Source organism: Oxyura jamaicensis, chromosome 4 (assembly GCF_011077185.1).
Source record: "Oxyura jamaicensis isolate SHBP4307 breed ruddy duck chromosome 4, BPBGC_Ojam_1.0, whole genome shotgun sequence".
Classification (NCBI taxonomy): Eukaryota; Metazoa; Chordata; class Aves; order Anseriformes; family Anatidae; genus Oxyura; species Oxyura jamaicensis.
In genome coordinates, this window is record NC_048896.1 from 68,883,912 (window position 1) to 68,899,506 (window position 15,595).

The window sequence follows — 15,595 nt, forward strand, 5'->3', positions numbered from 1 at the left end:
AAAAAAAAAAAAAAAAAAAAAAAAAAAGCTTTCTACTGCACATTTTCAAAATGGGCTTAATCTTTTGGCAGAGTCTCCTCATCCCTGCTGAGTGCCAGGAGCAGCTCACCCCTTGCTGTAGCTCTGTGTAGCTCTAACCCCATGGCATCAGTTCAGTGGTGTAGCCAAGGAAATGGGACGGGCTCATGGTATTCAGTGAAAGTGGCACATTTTTTGCTGTCTGATCACTGCTAAGAGCTGGGAAGTAACAGATCATGGCTTCTCACTCTTTAGCAGTGATGGATGGACTGCTCTGTTAGCACGACACCTTATGAAAGGCTGGAGTATGTTTGGCAAGAGCATCCTTAGACGTCTTAATTGTGAAAATCCAGCAAGGCTTAACTGAGCATGTGTGAGTGATGAACTTTCAGAGGTTTATAGCTCACCCAGGCTGGAGGAAGCTCTTGGAGGAACAAGCAAATCCATGTCCCTGGCTGTAAGATAGAGCCATTGCAATACACCACATCCCTGTTCTCTAGAGTACAGGCAGCAGGAGGTTCTTGGAATATGCTTTTCCACAAATATCGTCTGCCTCCTCCATTCACCTAAGCTTTCTAAACAACGAGGAGGTTTCTTTACTTTTCCATGCTGCCCAGAAGGACCTGGTGCAAGTCCTTCCCAGTGAGAGCAAGTCGCAGATCCTGCAGAATCCCATCAGCTAGCCCCGTATGCCAGGAAACCTCCTGCCTTTCAGAAACTCAACACATACAACTAGATTCAAGCCTTCTGCTTTCCTTTCAGCCTTGGCTTTTTCATTCAGTTGCCTTTGTGGTGACCTTTCCACACTTCTTCAATGCCAAAGCAGCTTTGCTTATTAGGGAAGTGAAAGAGCTATGCATCTGTGGTCTCCGATGGCTTTACTGTTCCTACCAATCTTTTCCAACAGCTAGAGAACTTGCTCGACATTTATGCTTTGTGAGAAGGAAAGAGAATTGTAATGACTTTCTGTGGGGAAAAATATTTTCATTTCTATTAGAAACCGATTCCCAGCTTTGAGCACTTTGTCATTAGCGGGTTGTAAACCTCTCAGACAGCCTGTCCCATAGCTATCCACTGAGCCATTTGTCAGGAGAGAAGAATGTGCGTGGTGAAATTGGTCACTGACAGCCCACAGCCAGACTGAACCACGCTTTTAAAAAGGCTGCCAGACATTTCTACACTTTTAATAGTCAAAATCCTACATTAGCATTTATGAGAATGTTTATATAGCGTTTGGGCAATTGCATGGTGGTGTGTTTTTTTTTTTCCTAGATGTAGTATTAAATCTCTGAAATGTAAAAATTATTTCAAATGACCAAGGGTCTGTATGGAAAGAGAGCACTAGGGAGGTATTAGAGCACCACCAAACCAAGCCCCCTCCTCCTTTCCAGGCAACCATATCATCTCATCTCACTTATAACCTTGTCAAAATCCACCTTGAAGCTGTCATTATTTCCAACCTCATCCAATGACTCCTACACAAAGGCTCTTTCAGGACCTTGTTCCTTTGATGGCCGGATACTTTATTTTAATTTTCAGTTTGCGTATCTTCGTCCTTCCTCTTGCCGAGCTGAAAGGTGCCACCTTTTCCATATGCGAAAGGTTTATCATTTCTGTAGTCATGCTCACAGGTCTTCTTTACACATATTCCAGTTTGAAGTCACGTATCACAGGGACAAGTGACCAAAGCTGTTTCATTTGAACCTTTATCCTTTTTACAACAGGTCTGTATGTCTACAGGAAGTATCCCATCTGATGAGTTTTGCATGCTTCATGTGGTGTTGGTAGCCCAGAGTCATCCCTGCATCATTTAATACCAGATTCTTCTCTTTCTGTTCTTCTCCACTGCAGTCCCAGCTGATGGAGAGAGTTCTTATTCTTACCCACTAAGTTCATGACCTTGGTGAGCTTTATCTCATTTTGCCTTGCTGTGCTGTTCTGGTGTGCCTCATTTCTGTTCCTTCAGAATTTGTCTTGCATAATATTTCAAGCTCCCTCTGCCTTCAACAAGACCTCTTAATTTCACCATTAGCAGTTTCAACATCAAATTCATACTTTTTGTGCACAAGTCACCAATAAAAACAGTATAGCCAGCCTTCAAGGAACTCTACATCCAGCCCACGCTGTTGTCTCTCCTTCAGCCTGTTCCAATTCTTTTGCTAGGTCCCATCTCTTCACTCCAAACTAATTCTCTAGGTGGCATCATATCAAATCTTTTGCTATAATCTTTGACTGACCAGGTTTCTGCCAGCTGAATGATTTGCACTTGTCAGCTTTTGTTCACCCTTTTCATTCATTTTTAGCAGCCAGTTATTTTCTTCAGTATCTGTTTGAACTCCATGCCTATTTAAAAAGCAAGTCACTAGACTGTAGTTGCCTGTGTCATTTATTTCTCTTCTCTTACATTTATGTACCATATTCTGCAGTTATTCAGTTTTTCAGTCTTCAGATGAATGCAAGTGGATATATGCAGAGAAATGCCTTGCAAACAACTCTGTGGGGGTTGCATGTTTACAGCCTCTGTGACTCATATCAAATTTGCTCAACTTACAACTGCAAATATGTTTTTATAGCTGCTAGTTCTGTACAAACACAGTCTGAAAGCCAACCTGAGTCCATTTTGGCTCACACATCAGAGCTTCAGATTCTCCTGTTTTTCTGCTCAGTCAGGATTTTAGTTGGACATTGCTTCAAGCTGCTTTCATCTGGCTCCCTTTCTCTAGAAGGCTCCTCTGTGAAGACAAGGCCCTGAATTTTGACTTCAGTGCCACACTCTGGACAAGCTACAAGAAAGACTGTGTAAATAAAAAACAGACACAATAAATACACAAATATCCTGCATATGAAACATTCCTCACAAATAGATTGCATTCCATTTATGGTTCCCAGGATAAGAATAAGGTATAATCTAGCTGTTCTCTCTGTATGTTTTCCCTTCTGTTGTGCTGGCATAAGCAGAAAGTAGGACAGCTTATTTATATCTGCAGAGTCATCATTGCTGACTTTGAGTGTACAGGGGACTGATAGCAGCATCTATTCACAGTTGTTTTTTAGAAGAATATCACAGGCTTTATTTTGCTTGTCATACTTCTTCTGGCCTTTAGTTTGATCCTTTTTCTTATCCCAGACTGATTTTAGAATCATCCAGGTTGGAAAAGACCTCAAAGGTCAAGTCCAGCCATCATCCTGACCTACGGAGTCCCATCACTAAACCATGTCCCTCGGTGCCACGTCCACACCTCTCCTAATACCTCTGGGGCTGGGGACTCCACCACTGCCCATTCCAACACTTGACCACCCTCTCCGTGAAGGAGTTCTCCGTCAAGTTCAATCTAAACCTCCCCTGCTCAAATTGAAGCTGCTATTTCTTCAGCTTTTTTTGTGTTGATGACATAAGCCTTTAGTTGGAAATGGGTATTGTTTCACAGGCAAAGCTCTCTGAAGTCTTATCTGCAGTCAGAGAGATTCGCCTTTCCTGGAGAGTCCTTGGGATGAGATAATGAGTGTGGACCATGTTCTTTCCATCTGTTTTTCAGATGACTAACACTATTAGAGATGAATCACACTTCAGAATATTCTTTAAATGGCCACTAATCAAAATAAAACAAGTGCAGCTCTACAATAGCACCAACAGGTCCAATTAAGTGCCTGGGACTGCAGGGTATTAAAATAAATCATGACAGGAAAATTCAAGACCAGGGGATTGCAGTAGAAGCTTAAATGTGATTTCCCATTTAGTGCAAGGGAATTGCTGCTTTAACCAATTTCCCTTATATTTTATTTAGTTATTAGGTCTGTTCAGGCTCAGTAAACAGGGAAAATACCTGTGTACTTTCTGAAAAAAAAAAAAATACACTGAAAAACAGGATATTTTCCAGATGCCATATAGAATAACTTAATATGATGTTTCTAATCCTTTGGTATGTAAAAATATTTTTTTAAAAAAGAGAGAAAGGTCCCCATATGAGAAAAAGAAGACCTTATTACATTCCAGATAACTGAAGCAGTCACAGTTTTACATTTGAGGCTGCTAAAAACCTCTTGAATAAAATGGCAGGGAAAGTCACCATGACATTGGCTGAGACTGTAATGGTGCCGTTGCACAGAGTCTGTTGTAAACAATATTTTACTTTCCTGAGAGAGAGTAGTAATAAAGTGTACAGGGAAGCTTTATCTTTAATCTGTGTCATTGCTTGGGAACACAAACACTTCCTAACTCCACGGTAGTTGACTCCTGAGGTTCGCTGATGAGTGGAGGCTGCTGTGTCACTTACCTGATGCCTTCACACCACAGGCAGCAGAACCCAGCAGAAAATATGCTTTTGGGTTACCAGCTCCTCGCCTCAACAAGCAGCAATGGGGCAGAGAGAGGGTTGAGAGCAGCCATCTGTTGTTATTCAGAAGCACGCAGCATTTCCACCACAGAAGTGCCCCTGTGTTCGCCAAGCAGCCACAGAGTGCAGGCAGTGCATGACTGTGTTTCCAAGCACTTGTGGTATAGCAAGAGCTTTATAAAAATTGATGAGTTTCTGTTAACACTGAGGAACAGAAAGCCCATAAACGTGTGTGGTTTCTTGTGGTATGGGCTGAATCTTGGTAGAGAAGGGTTTCACCACGGCCTTCCACCAAAGCAGATGGGGACATACAATAACCAGGGCCACTTCTGTGATCCAAAACAGGGACGAAGAGGCAGAATCCTGCTAATAAATAAATTTACTAAAACGAATTGCAGTGCCCAGGAGGTGACAAGAGGGTTGTTTGAATCAGTATCTCCTCTGCCATCTGGTTTGTCGTCCTCCTGGTACCCTGCAGTTTGTGGGCTGACCTTGTCGCGAGCAGGGGAGGTAGCTGTGGCCTGAAGCTCAGGTGTTCGGTGTTTTTATGGCCAATCTACTCACTAGAGTAGATTGCAGCTGCTCTCCAGGTATTTGTTGGGGTCACATATGTACCTTTTCCTACTGATCCATGCCAGAGCCCCAGGTGCCCACTTAGAGAAGGCAGCATACAGTGCGGTGTATGAGTGAGGCAGCATAACACAGTGAAAGGTTCAATCAGGTTCAATATTGGATTTGAATATGGGAGGAAAAGCTGAAGGTGTGATTTTTCAGTGTTTACATTCATAGACGTCCTCATACAATTCTTCTTTATGCAGAAATTATTCATTGAGATCAGCTGTCACGAGCTGAGATAAGGACTTCAGGACCAAAATTTGTAAATATTTTACCTTTCTGAAATGAAAGGTGGTTATGATCTCAGGAGTACACAGAAGTGTGCTAGAAAGAGATTGCTGTTCTGAAATGTGAATATCTGATTTGTTATGACAGAATTTGACTAAAAATGCCTGTCTTTACTAAATAGTGATGTAGTAGGAGGCAGCTGGCAGTACTTGTACACCTCAAAGTCAGACTCAGGGATACGCCGCTCGCTTTCCATATGGTTCAGCTCGTGCTCAGTGCATCCAGCAATGAGAGGATTCTTCATAAGAAAAGGTCGTGGCTACTTGTGGGAAAGGAGGGAAGGAGCAAGGCTAAACTGTGTTCTAGTGCTTAGGAAAAATATAAAGTTTATTTCCTGATTTTCCACTTCCAATTCCTCCTCTCCACTGGCTTCACTACATGTGGTGCATACATGTGAAAGTGCGTCAATGCCTACTGATCATTTTGAAAACATATTAGATATATTATTATGAATATTTCTATCACTGTTATATGATGGCCAGTATACAGACAACTTGCAAAGGACTTGTGTTGCCCATAACCTGGTGGTCTCAAGCCAAGGAACCTCTGAGCTGCATTTGCACAGTTCCGTGGTAGCCAAGAGGATTGTGCTGTTACAGATCAATCTCATTGCTAAACTGCTGTTGTCAGTCCTTCAGACTTGATTGGGTGATTGCATTTACTAAGCTCTTTGTTTCCTAAAAAAGAAAAACAAGCACACACACAAAAAATCCAGTTAATATTGAAATTGCATGTCCTCTTTCATTTTTAGGCAGGCACGATTTAATGAAAAAAAATCCCTATGCTTCTGCTGTATGCTTGAAGCATAAATCATGTTACGCTTTATTCTTTTGGCAACAATAAATAAGCAGGTGTTGAAATTTGATGACAATATTTTGAGTGTTTTTCATTATTTCTTTTTCCTGGAAACATTGACAATTTATACTAAATAGAAATGACTACAGATCCCACACATTTTCTATCATTTGTTGTTTCTTCAAGACTGTGTTCAAATCTGTGTTTTCACCAAGCATACAAAATGTCCTATTTGTTTTAAAGACAAAAAATGTTGATTCTTAAGTGCTACAAGAGAAAATGGAACATTTATAGACCGACTCCGCAAGCTGTTCAGTTGTTTCCTAAGTAAAATAGCACAATTATTCCTGAATCTAAACCAGATAGTTGAACCCTAGTTCAACAAAGCACTTAAGCGCTGGCCTAACTTCATCCCATCACACCTTTTAAGTTGAATGTGTGTTTACATTTTCTGCTAAACTGAGGCTTCTGTCAGCATCTTTTTTATCTGTTGCACATATTATGAATTATTAGCTGTTTTATGAATATGAGTTAATTCTGCTTAATACTCCAGGGTATTTCCTCCTTCCGCACATGTGCTTGCAGCATGTACTGCTGATCATTTTCTTCATTAACTGATATTTGCAATCTGCATGACAGTGTGCTTTTTAGTTGTCAGAAGGAAAAGAATAAAAATGAGCATCCCATAATTTTTTGGTTTTGCTCTGTCTTAGTAGTGGCCAGCTGCAGCACGGGTATACCCAGAGGAAGGGGCAGCTTGGTACATGATGCAGTTGTTCATACTTGGGAAACCAATGGTGCCACACTGGTCCATCTTCCCATGGCAGGGTTTCTTCTCTTCTTTTTCAGATCCCTTCCACAGCCTCACTTCTTTTATTTTGCTTTTTACTCAGACTATCCTTTATGCAGTCAATATGTCTCTTGTATAACAATAATTTCCATTTAAAAATTAACATAAAGTGGGATAATGTATGCAGTGCTATCTGTATAGCTTGAATTCCTTACTGCTTTATTGTCGTTCTTTCTGCACATGCTTTTTTCCTTGGTTGTCGTTCCTTGTTTATCCGCAGATTGTTAGATATTTGGACTGGACTGTGTTCTGATCTCTGCAAAGTGCAGTGCACATTTTCAGTGCATTGTAAGAGCAGATGAACACAGGAAGATTTCTAAATCATTTAGATGAGTCAGTGTTATCTGCTTTCATAAAGGTAAAAATCTTCCATATTCTTACTGAGATAGGAAACATTCCCCAAAGAAGAAGAATTATCCTTTGAGACAGTGCTCCAGTGATGACTTCAATTGAAATAATTTTACAGTGGGTGGTGAAAAATATAAACAACCATTTAAACAAAAACCGAAGAGAGAAATTTGCAAAGGCCTCTCCTGGTTTATTTCTGACACCAAATGGATTACTGTTTTTGCACAGATATTTCCATGAATTTCATGAAGAGCAAACGCCTCTGCAAAATATGTTTTTCCTAATCTTATCAGAGCCATAGTGCTCATTCCAAATCACATAGTCACCTATGCTGTGGGCTAAGCTATCATCTAGCTTTTTACCTAGACACAAAGCTTTCTAATATCAAATTCTGCTACGGTGACAGACAATTCAGCTTGCTTATATACCAGAAGCAAGTTGGTCGTGATTCATAACTTCCAAAATTGATTCAAGCATTCCAAGTCCACGTGCGCAGTGTTGTGCTTTCCAAATAGACAGCTAGTGGGAAAAATGGCAGCAGTTTTTCTCCGCGTATTCTGTAGGGGAAGATCTGGAAAACAATAACATTGCCTCACGTCATTTGTTCAGCAGATCAATACGGTGGTTCAGCAGATCAATACGGTGATTCACCAGAGACGGGTTTTTGTCTCCAGCGTGTCTGTGTACGCACGAGGTACCACACAATCGATGTGGTAACACAAATGGAGGCTGTCAGTACACTGAAACACGTGTGCGCCTTGTGTTTTTGGCAAAGTTGTGACGCTTCTGTATGAAAGAAGGGAAAAAACAGCCCTAGATGTTATGAGAAAGAAGTAGGCAGTGAATGGCTGTGCTTTAGAATGGCGGGGGTGCTTCCAGCATCGCCCCATCCCTGCAGGTGCTCAAGGCCAGGCTGGATGGGGCCTTGGGCAGCCTGGGCTGGTGGGAGGTGTCCCTGCCCATGGCAGGGGCTGGAGCTGGGTGGGCAGAGCATGTCACCTCCTTGCACAGCTCGTGGAAGTACCAGAGAAGGCATTGCACAGTCTGCCACACAGAAAACAGTTCTCTCTAATGCACTGTCAAGTGCTTGATAGTTGAAAAAAAGGGAAACCCTTCCTTCCCCCTCATAAGGCCTACAGCCGCTGAAGGATATGCCCTTGACTTTTCTCCTGATTGGTTTCTGCCCTGCAGACCTCAGCAAGTAATCATTATGGCTCTGCTTGTCAGCCTGCCCTAATCTGGGCCTGCAGCTTCCTAAATCAAGTCAGTGGCTCAGGCAGCAGCTGAGCCTTTGCCTGAGCTGCTCTGTGGTGTCTACAAGATCATCCACCTACAGTTGGTGGCCATAAACTTCCTAAATAGAGTTTGAAATTCAGCCACAAAATGGGAACACTCTCCTACTGTGTCATTAGTGTATGTCATGAATATATACAGCACCGCCAATGTCAGTGAAATGCACTTCAACAAAGGCAGCCCTGTAAGATGCTTCAGTGAAATTTGAATCAAAAATTAACAGAGGAGTTACCAGGAAATGTCCACTGATGCTGCATGTCACTTTTGGTTACAGTCACTTTGCATACTTTTTCAGAAATGAATGATGTAGTGACAGTGCGTAGCTGGGATGCTGAAGGAGGGGTGAAGGCTGGGTGAAGGCACACCTGGATGCTTTTTGTGATCAGGATGTCAGAAGTGAGCATGGTGCAGCTCAAACAATAAATGTTTCTTCTAAAGTTACAGTGAAGCTATGAATTCTAACATCGTAAAAATTAACTGCATCACTTGGGAGTTTATTGTAAAGCATTTTTTGTTCTGACATAATTACACTGAACAAGGCTTTTACTCTTTCTTTCATTTCTCTTCCAGTTGGGCAGTGCAGCATTAGCTGAACAGTACATAAAGTATATCAAGAACGGTGTGTCATCTGATAGATTTTATGCTTGAATTTCAAATATTACAAAAACTGTGATATTTTTGTTTTTGTGACAGCTTCATTTCTTCCTACCATGAACTCTGTAAACTTGTTACAGCGTATTTTTACCTACCGTTAGCATCGAAACTGTCATAACAGAATAGATTAACACAGCACTGACAGAGAAAAGCTTTCAGCCTTTTCATGCTCTCTCTCCTGGAAAACAACATTAGAGTGTTTTGGCTAACAACGAATCCTAAAATTTAGTTTCAGTTTTAGAAGGTAAGCAATGTCCTTTTTTTTGGAGAAACAAGGATGTTATTCTGTGCATAGTTACAAATTTAAAACAAAAGGTACTTAAGGGATATACAATAATTCAGTTAATTTGAATAAAGGAGAAAAATAAAATTACCATCTACCATTTAATGCAGCTTAACCACCTATTATCCTTGTCAGTTTTCAAATGGATTTTCACCTGTTGAAAAGCAAATTGGTAAAGAGGCCTGTTTGAGCAGATAATTATACATAGCATTAAAATGTCATTAGTTTTGTCTTCCTGTTAAAAATACTGTTTTTCTTCAGTAGTTGATAAATAGATTACAGCTATTCACTTTAAATGTGATCCTACATCTCCATGCAGTTATGTTATTGTAAAGCTGTTTTCACCAATTTAAGCTCAGTGAGTTCCAATTTGGCTCCAATTTTTATATTCCAATTTTTATATTCCAATTTTTATATTGGGTAAGAAAACATCTCTTGGACATTTCTCCATTACCATCATTCCTAGGCCCACACACTGAAACAGTTTGATGCATTTAAAAAAATAAAAATCAGGTAGGGTGGTAATTTTCTGAAGGAAATGTTTTCCAGTCATTTCTGCAAGCCTGCCTTGGCAGTATGAGGAACACACAACCCATTTTGGCTGTGAAAGCAATAAAAATAACATTGTTGGTATTCTCTTCCATTGTCCAAGCTAAAGAAGATGGAAAAATCAAACAAAAACACTGAAAGACACATTTCACTTTGTTGTTGTTTTAAAAGCTTGATTCCTTTTAATCAACAGAAATAATAAAAAATGTAAAATATTAAGACAAAAGGAGAGTAAGCTTTCACAAGACTGAGGAGATTTGAGTGTGTAGGTTCTAGGGTGGTATTTTCATAAAGTTTTACATCATTTTATATAACCTGGAGTTTTCCTAAGGTCTTGCGTGAACATTAGTGGGAGACCTTAATAGACTTACAGAGCATTTACTAGAGCTTTATTAACATGTGTGGTGTTTTAATTAAGATACAGACTACTTGAGGGAGCAACTGAATAGTTCCCTAATGAATTTCTTGCATTAATTTCCTTCAAAAAGCACATCTGAGCTTAACTTAAATTCCTCCTGCAATTAATTTATGTAATTTATTCTAGTAAGCACTGTAGTTTTTCTGTGTAATTGTTCACAGAATCGACAGGTTTAATTTCATGTAACATGAGAGCCTCCAGAACCAAGTTTGCAGTATTTCATTAAAGTTGGTATTATATGTTGTGCTATTGAATTTTGGCAAGAAGGAGGCAATAAAATACTCCTATAAAACAGAAATGTCCAAGTGACAGATATCGAGGCCAAAATTAAAAAAAAAAAAAAAAAAAAAAACAGACTCTCAAAAGGTAGATCCTAATTCCATATTTGATCACGGAGTAAGCAGCCAGGTTTTTATGAGTGCAGCTTCAGAGTTTAAGATTCAGCAAAGTACTCAGTGATTCTTACGGCCTTTAAGCATGCATCAGCAGGAGTGCATGGTGTGCACACCTTGCAAGCCAAAGAGCAGTTTCAAACACAGCTTCCAAGACTTGAGGCCAACAGGCTCTCCGTCCATACTGGCAGCTCTTAGCCCAAGCTATACCTGGCTTTGAAACCTCTGTGCTGTGCCATACATGGACCAAATTGGGGCTAGCTGCTGTTGGCCAGAGCTGGACCACATTCAGCCCCAAGAACATGGTGCTCCGTATCTAACCATGCTGGTGCCATCCCTTCCCCGCTGATGTGCTCCTACCCCTCTGTGCCAGCAGCACCAACACATGGCTTGCCTAGACCTCCGCCTTCAGAAAATGGGCCTTTTTAAAAAATATTTATAATTTTCATCTATTTTTTTCTAAATGCCTGTTTTCTTGGGATTTTAACTCACTGTGCACGCTCTCAGAGATGCCAAGGATGGAGGGAGCACAAGGAGGACTTTTTTTATCCCCAAATGATGAGATATGCCATGTGCTGTGGGGAGGCTGTCACAGACACTGCTATGTCCCCTCTGGATGCTCTCATCTCGAGGGAAGTTGAAAACACCTCTCTTCCTTAATTAAGCAAGCTAAAATCCTGATTTTTCATGTTCTGCTGACATTGCTATTGGGAAATAGCAGCACCCCCGCGTTCTGGAGCATCTGTCCTTGTCCTCCAGTGTGATGCTCAGTTACTAGCTTCCCACTGAGACCCAGAATTAAGAATATAGATTCAAATTCATTGCAGAAGCCATGAGGAAGAAGGGTGAGAGCAGAACCACACAAATGTCATCCTAGCTTGTGTTTTTATACTTCTTTCCCATTGCAAAAAACAACCATGGTTTGTTTAACTATTTGCATTTGCACCAACTTTTTCATAATGATCTTAATGTGTGCATATAGCAAAACTATTATTAAACGTATGCCTGTGAGTATATGTATATATGGCTTCAGATTTATATGCTAGAAAAAGAAGGGCCCCATTATTATACTAGCATCTAAAGTCTAAAAATGGAAGATTTTCATTAGTTTAATATCAGTGATATATTTTGAATTCTGACCCTCAAGGAACCCTATATCTCTGTTCTTTCTCTCTTTCACTGACAGCAAATTAATTCTACATATCTAGAAAATAGCTGGCATAATGCAATCCTGATGCTGGATTTTATCTTCTTCAAAGAATCGATTTTCTGTTTTAGGACATGCTTCAGTATGTGCTGCTAAAATGGCTTAGCTACGCTGCCAGCTCTCATCCATGGTTCGCAGGGTTTATAGCAGTTTATTTTTGTAAAAGGGCCATAGAGAGAGAAAGACTAAGCTAATACCAGTGACAGCCTTACAGTATAAAACAAGGTAAAGCAATAAACTTTGAGCTTGCCTAAATTTTGGATTTGGGATCTCATGGGGTCACAGTGTCTGTGTCCTCTTCCTAAACTCTGTTCCTTCCAATTTCAGCAATCTGTAGAAGAAAGAGTTTGATTCAGTTTCTGGTGTCACCACGGACTGTAGAGAAGAGCAACTCCTTTTTCCTTTTTCCAAGCTTCTTGTGAAAACAGATTGGTTCTGGTTCTAACAGCTGTGCTGATGTTTAAGAGGGGATGCAAAAGTTAAAAAGGAAGTCAAAAATCAGTGCTGGCAGCCTCATCCTGCAGGCTGCTTAGGGTGGTGTGACCATCCTCAACTTCAGCACAAGTGGACGGCAGCAGAGCAGAGGCAATGTTGGTGATATCAGGCCCCATGTATCACAGCACCAGCTTGTTTTCCTCATGGGTTATCATCAAGATGCTTTAAAATCTTTAATCCCACAGTGGCTAAAGGTGTTTATCTTTTTCCGACAACTGGGCTACTTTAACCCTGGCAGGAAAGCCATGTCCAAGCATTTCATTTAAATGCCTTTTCCCAGGGCTTGGGATTCAAAGAAATTCATTCATGCTCTCCCAACACCATTTAACGTTCTGTGATAAAAGCAGTAACAGGAAGAGTTGGTTTAATTAGCACATGAGCTGTGCAGCAGCTAATGTATTCCTCCTCCTCACTGTTGGAATAGGAGCCTATTCTCAGCAGCATTAAGCAGGCAGAGGCGAGGGGTTGTGCTCCAGTCCCCATATGCACACACAGGGGAGGTGTCCCCAGGAGGGGATTTGCAGCTGTTTGTCCTGCAGGTGTTCTCCAGGATGGGGAGAAACCAGGGCAAGAAATTGCAGGTGCCCATAAAATGAGGCCTTTTAAATGCCTGTATTTGAAAATAAGTGGATGTTGAAGTCAAGAAAATATTTTTACTTAATGTCCTTTGAAAATCAGGCTTGTACAGAAGAAAATCATGGTGACTGACTTGTAAATCTATCTTCTAATTTCAGGCATATTTAGCAGAAGGAGAGAGGGGATCAAAGATAATTAAGTTCCAGCAGGGCTCATGGAAAGGTATGCAGAGGGGCAAGAGAGACCTCCTTTCCTGCTAGGAGAGGGGAAGGCTGTGGTGTCTCTCCAGCCTGCCTGACCTCCGAGTGTGTCTGCACAAACTGTACGGCAGAGCCTAAGCTCCAAACAGCATTTCCCTGGCAGTGAGGTTTGAGCAGGCTGCTCTTTGCTGAGAAATTGCTCAAGAGCAGGTTGGCCCTGAAACAAAATGGGACGCACTGGGCCAGACAAGGGTAGGAGCATCTTGGGGGTTTCCAGACACAAAAGCAAGACCGTGTCCACTGGAAACTGCCCTTTGGTTCCAGGAATGGGGAATGACAAGCTGGTTGGAAAGTTCTTGGTAGAAATGCTCTTGTTAAAATAAAGAGAAACGTAGAGAGAGAGAGGTGATGCCAATAGGAGAGGGAAACAAATATTTCTTGTAATGAGAAAAATAACTGTGGAGCAAAACAAAAGGCTTTCAAATGGTCCAAGAAGATAAACTGTTATTAAGAAAGAAGAAGAGTGTCCAAAGCAAAGCAAACCTGATGTGATTTTTACCCTGCCTGAACTTGCTCCACGCGGGGGACTTGCGTTCACTTGCAAAAGCAAACATGCCAGAGGGGGGTTGGCCAAAAGCACTGGTTTCTGCTGAAAAAGGCTTGAAAAGAGAACAAAGAAAATGTAACTAAAGTTAACTGGAAGCTGCTTATCTCTAATGTGGCTAAGACAGAGAAAGCTTGTCTCCCGGAGAGGAGAAAAATCTAGTTATGCAACAGTGAGATACAGCTCTTCATTTTATTTTTTTCATTTGCAAAATGCTTCATCAACATGAACTATTAGGTCAGCCCTGCCTCTGAATCAGGAGCCACCGGTAACTTTCCTGTCCTCTGATTCCTGTGTTTTCCCATGGGTAGGTGAAAAACACATTGACAATACAAGACCTTCTCCGAATATTTTTGGCCCGTGCTGGTTATAAATATAAACCGTGTTTCATGACCTCAGACTTTATTTTTAGGCCTCGTCAGCCTAGGAGGTGCTCACTTTCACTTTTTTCAGCTGTTGGACACCACTCGCCTACAGATTAACTGGCACGAGATTGTTCGCAGGAGCAACTTCTCTGATTTCAAGAGCATTGCTAATGTGACAGCATTTACAGAGTAAATTTACAGAGTTTACAGAGTTTGTGAAGTAATGAGCTGCCGAGTGGGGTTTTGTTTTCAGTGCTTTCACAGGCAACATGCAGGCTCCTCTGCAAAATGAAAAACTAGGTTTTTAGTCAGAGTATCAGAGCATGCAAAGCTTGCACGTACATAACAAAAATGTTTCTGTCGGTTATTTTGCACTCATAAAATAAACTAAAAAAAAAAAAAAAAAAGCCTGCCTTACAATTACAGCACAGGAGTCAGGAGACTCTGTTTGTGTTCACTTTGTTGCTTTTGGGATACAGTGGCATACATCTGCAGTATGCTGGTGTGGTGTAGCCCTGCAGACATGCAGTCACTTGCTTTCGTTGTGCTGCACCAGCGGGGGATCTGACTCGGAGTCTGGCAACAAATAATATTCGGACAAATGAAAGCACAGCATCTAATAACCATCTTTCAGACCTAAGTATAAGTGTGTATGTGTGTATATACAGGTGTTTATAAGGTATGTTTGCCACACAGAATGCTTAGATCATCCAGAATATCTGACTGTGGTCATCCAGAATAGCTGACTACTAGCACTTCCCAAAAATTGTGCATGACATGCTGTGGACATGCTGTATAATAAGCCACAGAGATTCTAGAATGTAACAAGGTTAAATTAATTTAAAATTTCCTCCCAGTTAGCCTTTTCCTACCGCTTATTATTGAAATGCTTGAAAATTTCTCACTCACTCAGCTCCCTGTTTCTTTATTACTTTAGGCTGTGACTCAGCACAGAACCTGACATCCCAGAAAGCCACGGATGCGGTGGACAACATCTTTAAGTCCCTCAGGGATATTGCCAGAGCTCGAATGCACATGAAACAGTTTAATTCCATACATAACCCAGGCAGCAACACCCACCAGGCAAGTGGATCTTCTTTTCTGTATGTCATTTCTCCAGCATACTGTCAAAATTACAGCTTCACAAGCATCATTAACTTGGCTGATGTTCTAATCCCATATGGGTTCTGCCCATGTGGAGCATATTTAAGTAGAGATTTTGTACTTGACTTCATCATCAAGAGCTTCCTCAAGTCCTTCATTCAAATTCAGGCACATCCATGTCCATGCCAATAAAGAATTGTCTGATGA

The 15,595-nt window shown here is 41.0% G+C and overlaps 1 protein-coding gene across 1 annotated transcript in view; it reads left to right on the plus strand.

Moving 5' to 3' along the window:
• SCFD2 (sec1 family domain containing 2) overlaps positions 1–15,595 on the plus strand; it is a 193,194-nt gene that overhangs the window by 162,384 nt on the left and 15,215 nt on the right. Inside the window, exon 6 of the mRNA XM_035323755.1 lies at positions 15,222–15,367. Coding sequence (XP_035179646.1) covers positions 15,222–15,367 — 146 coding nt within the window. The remainder of the gene's footprint in view (positions 1–15,221; positions 15,368–15,595) is intronic.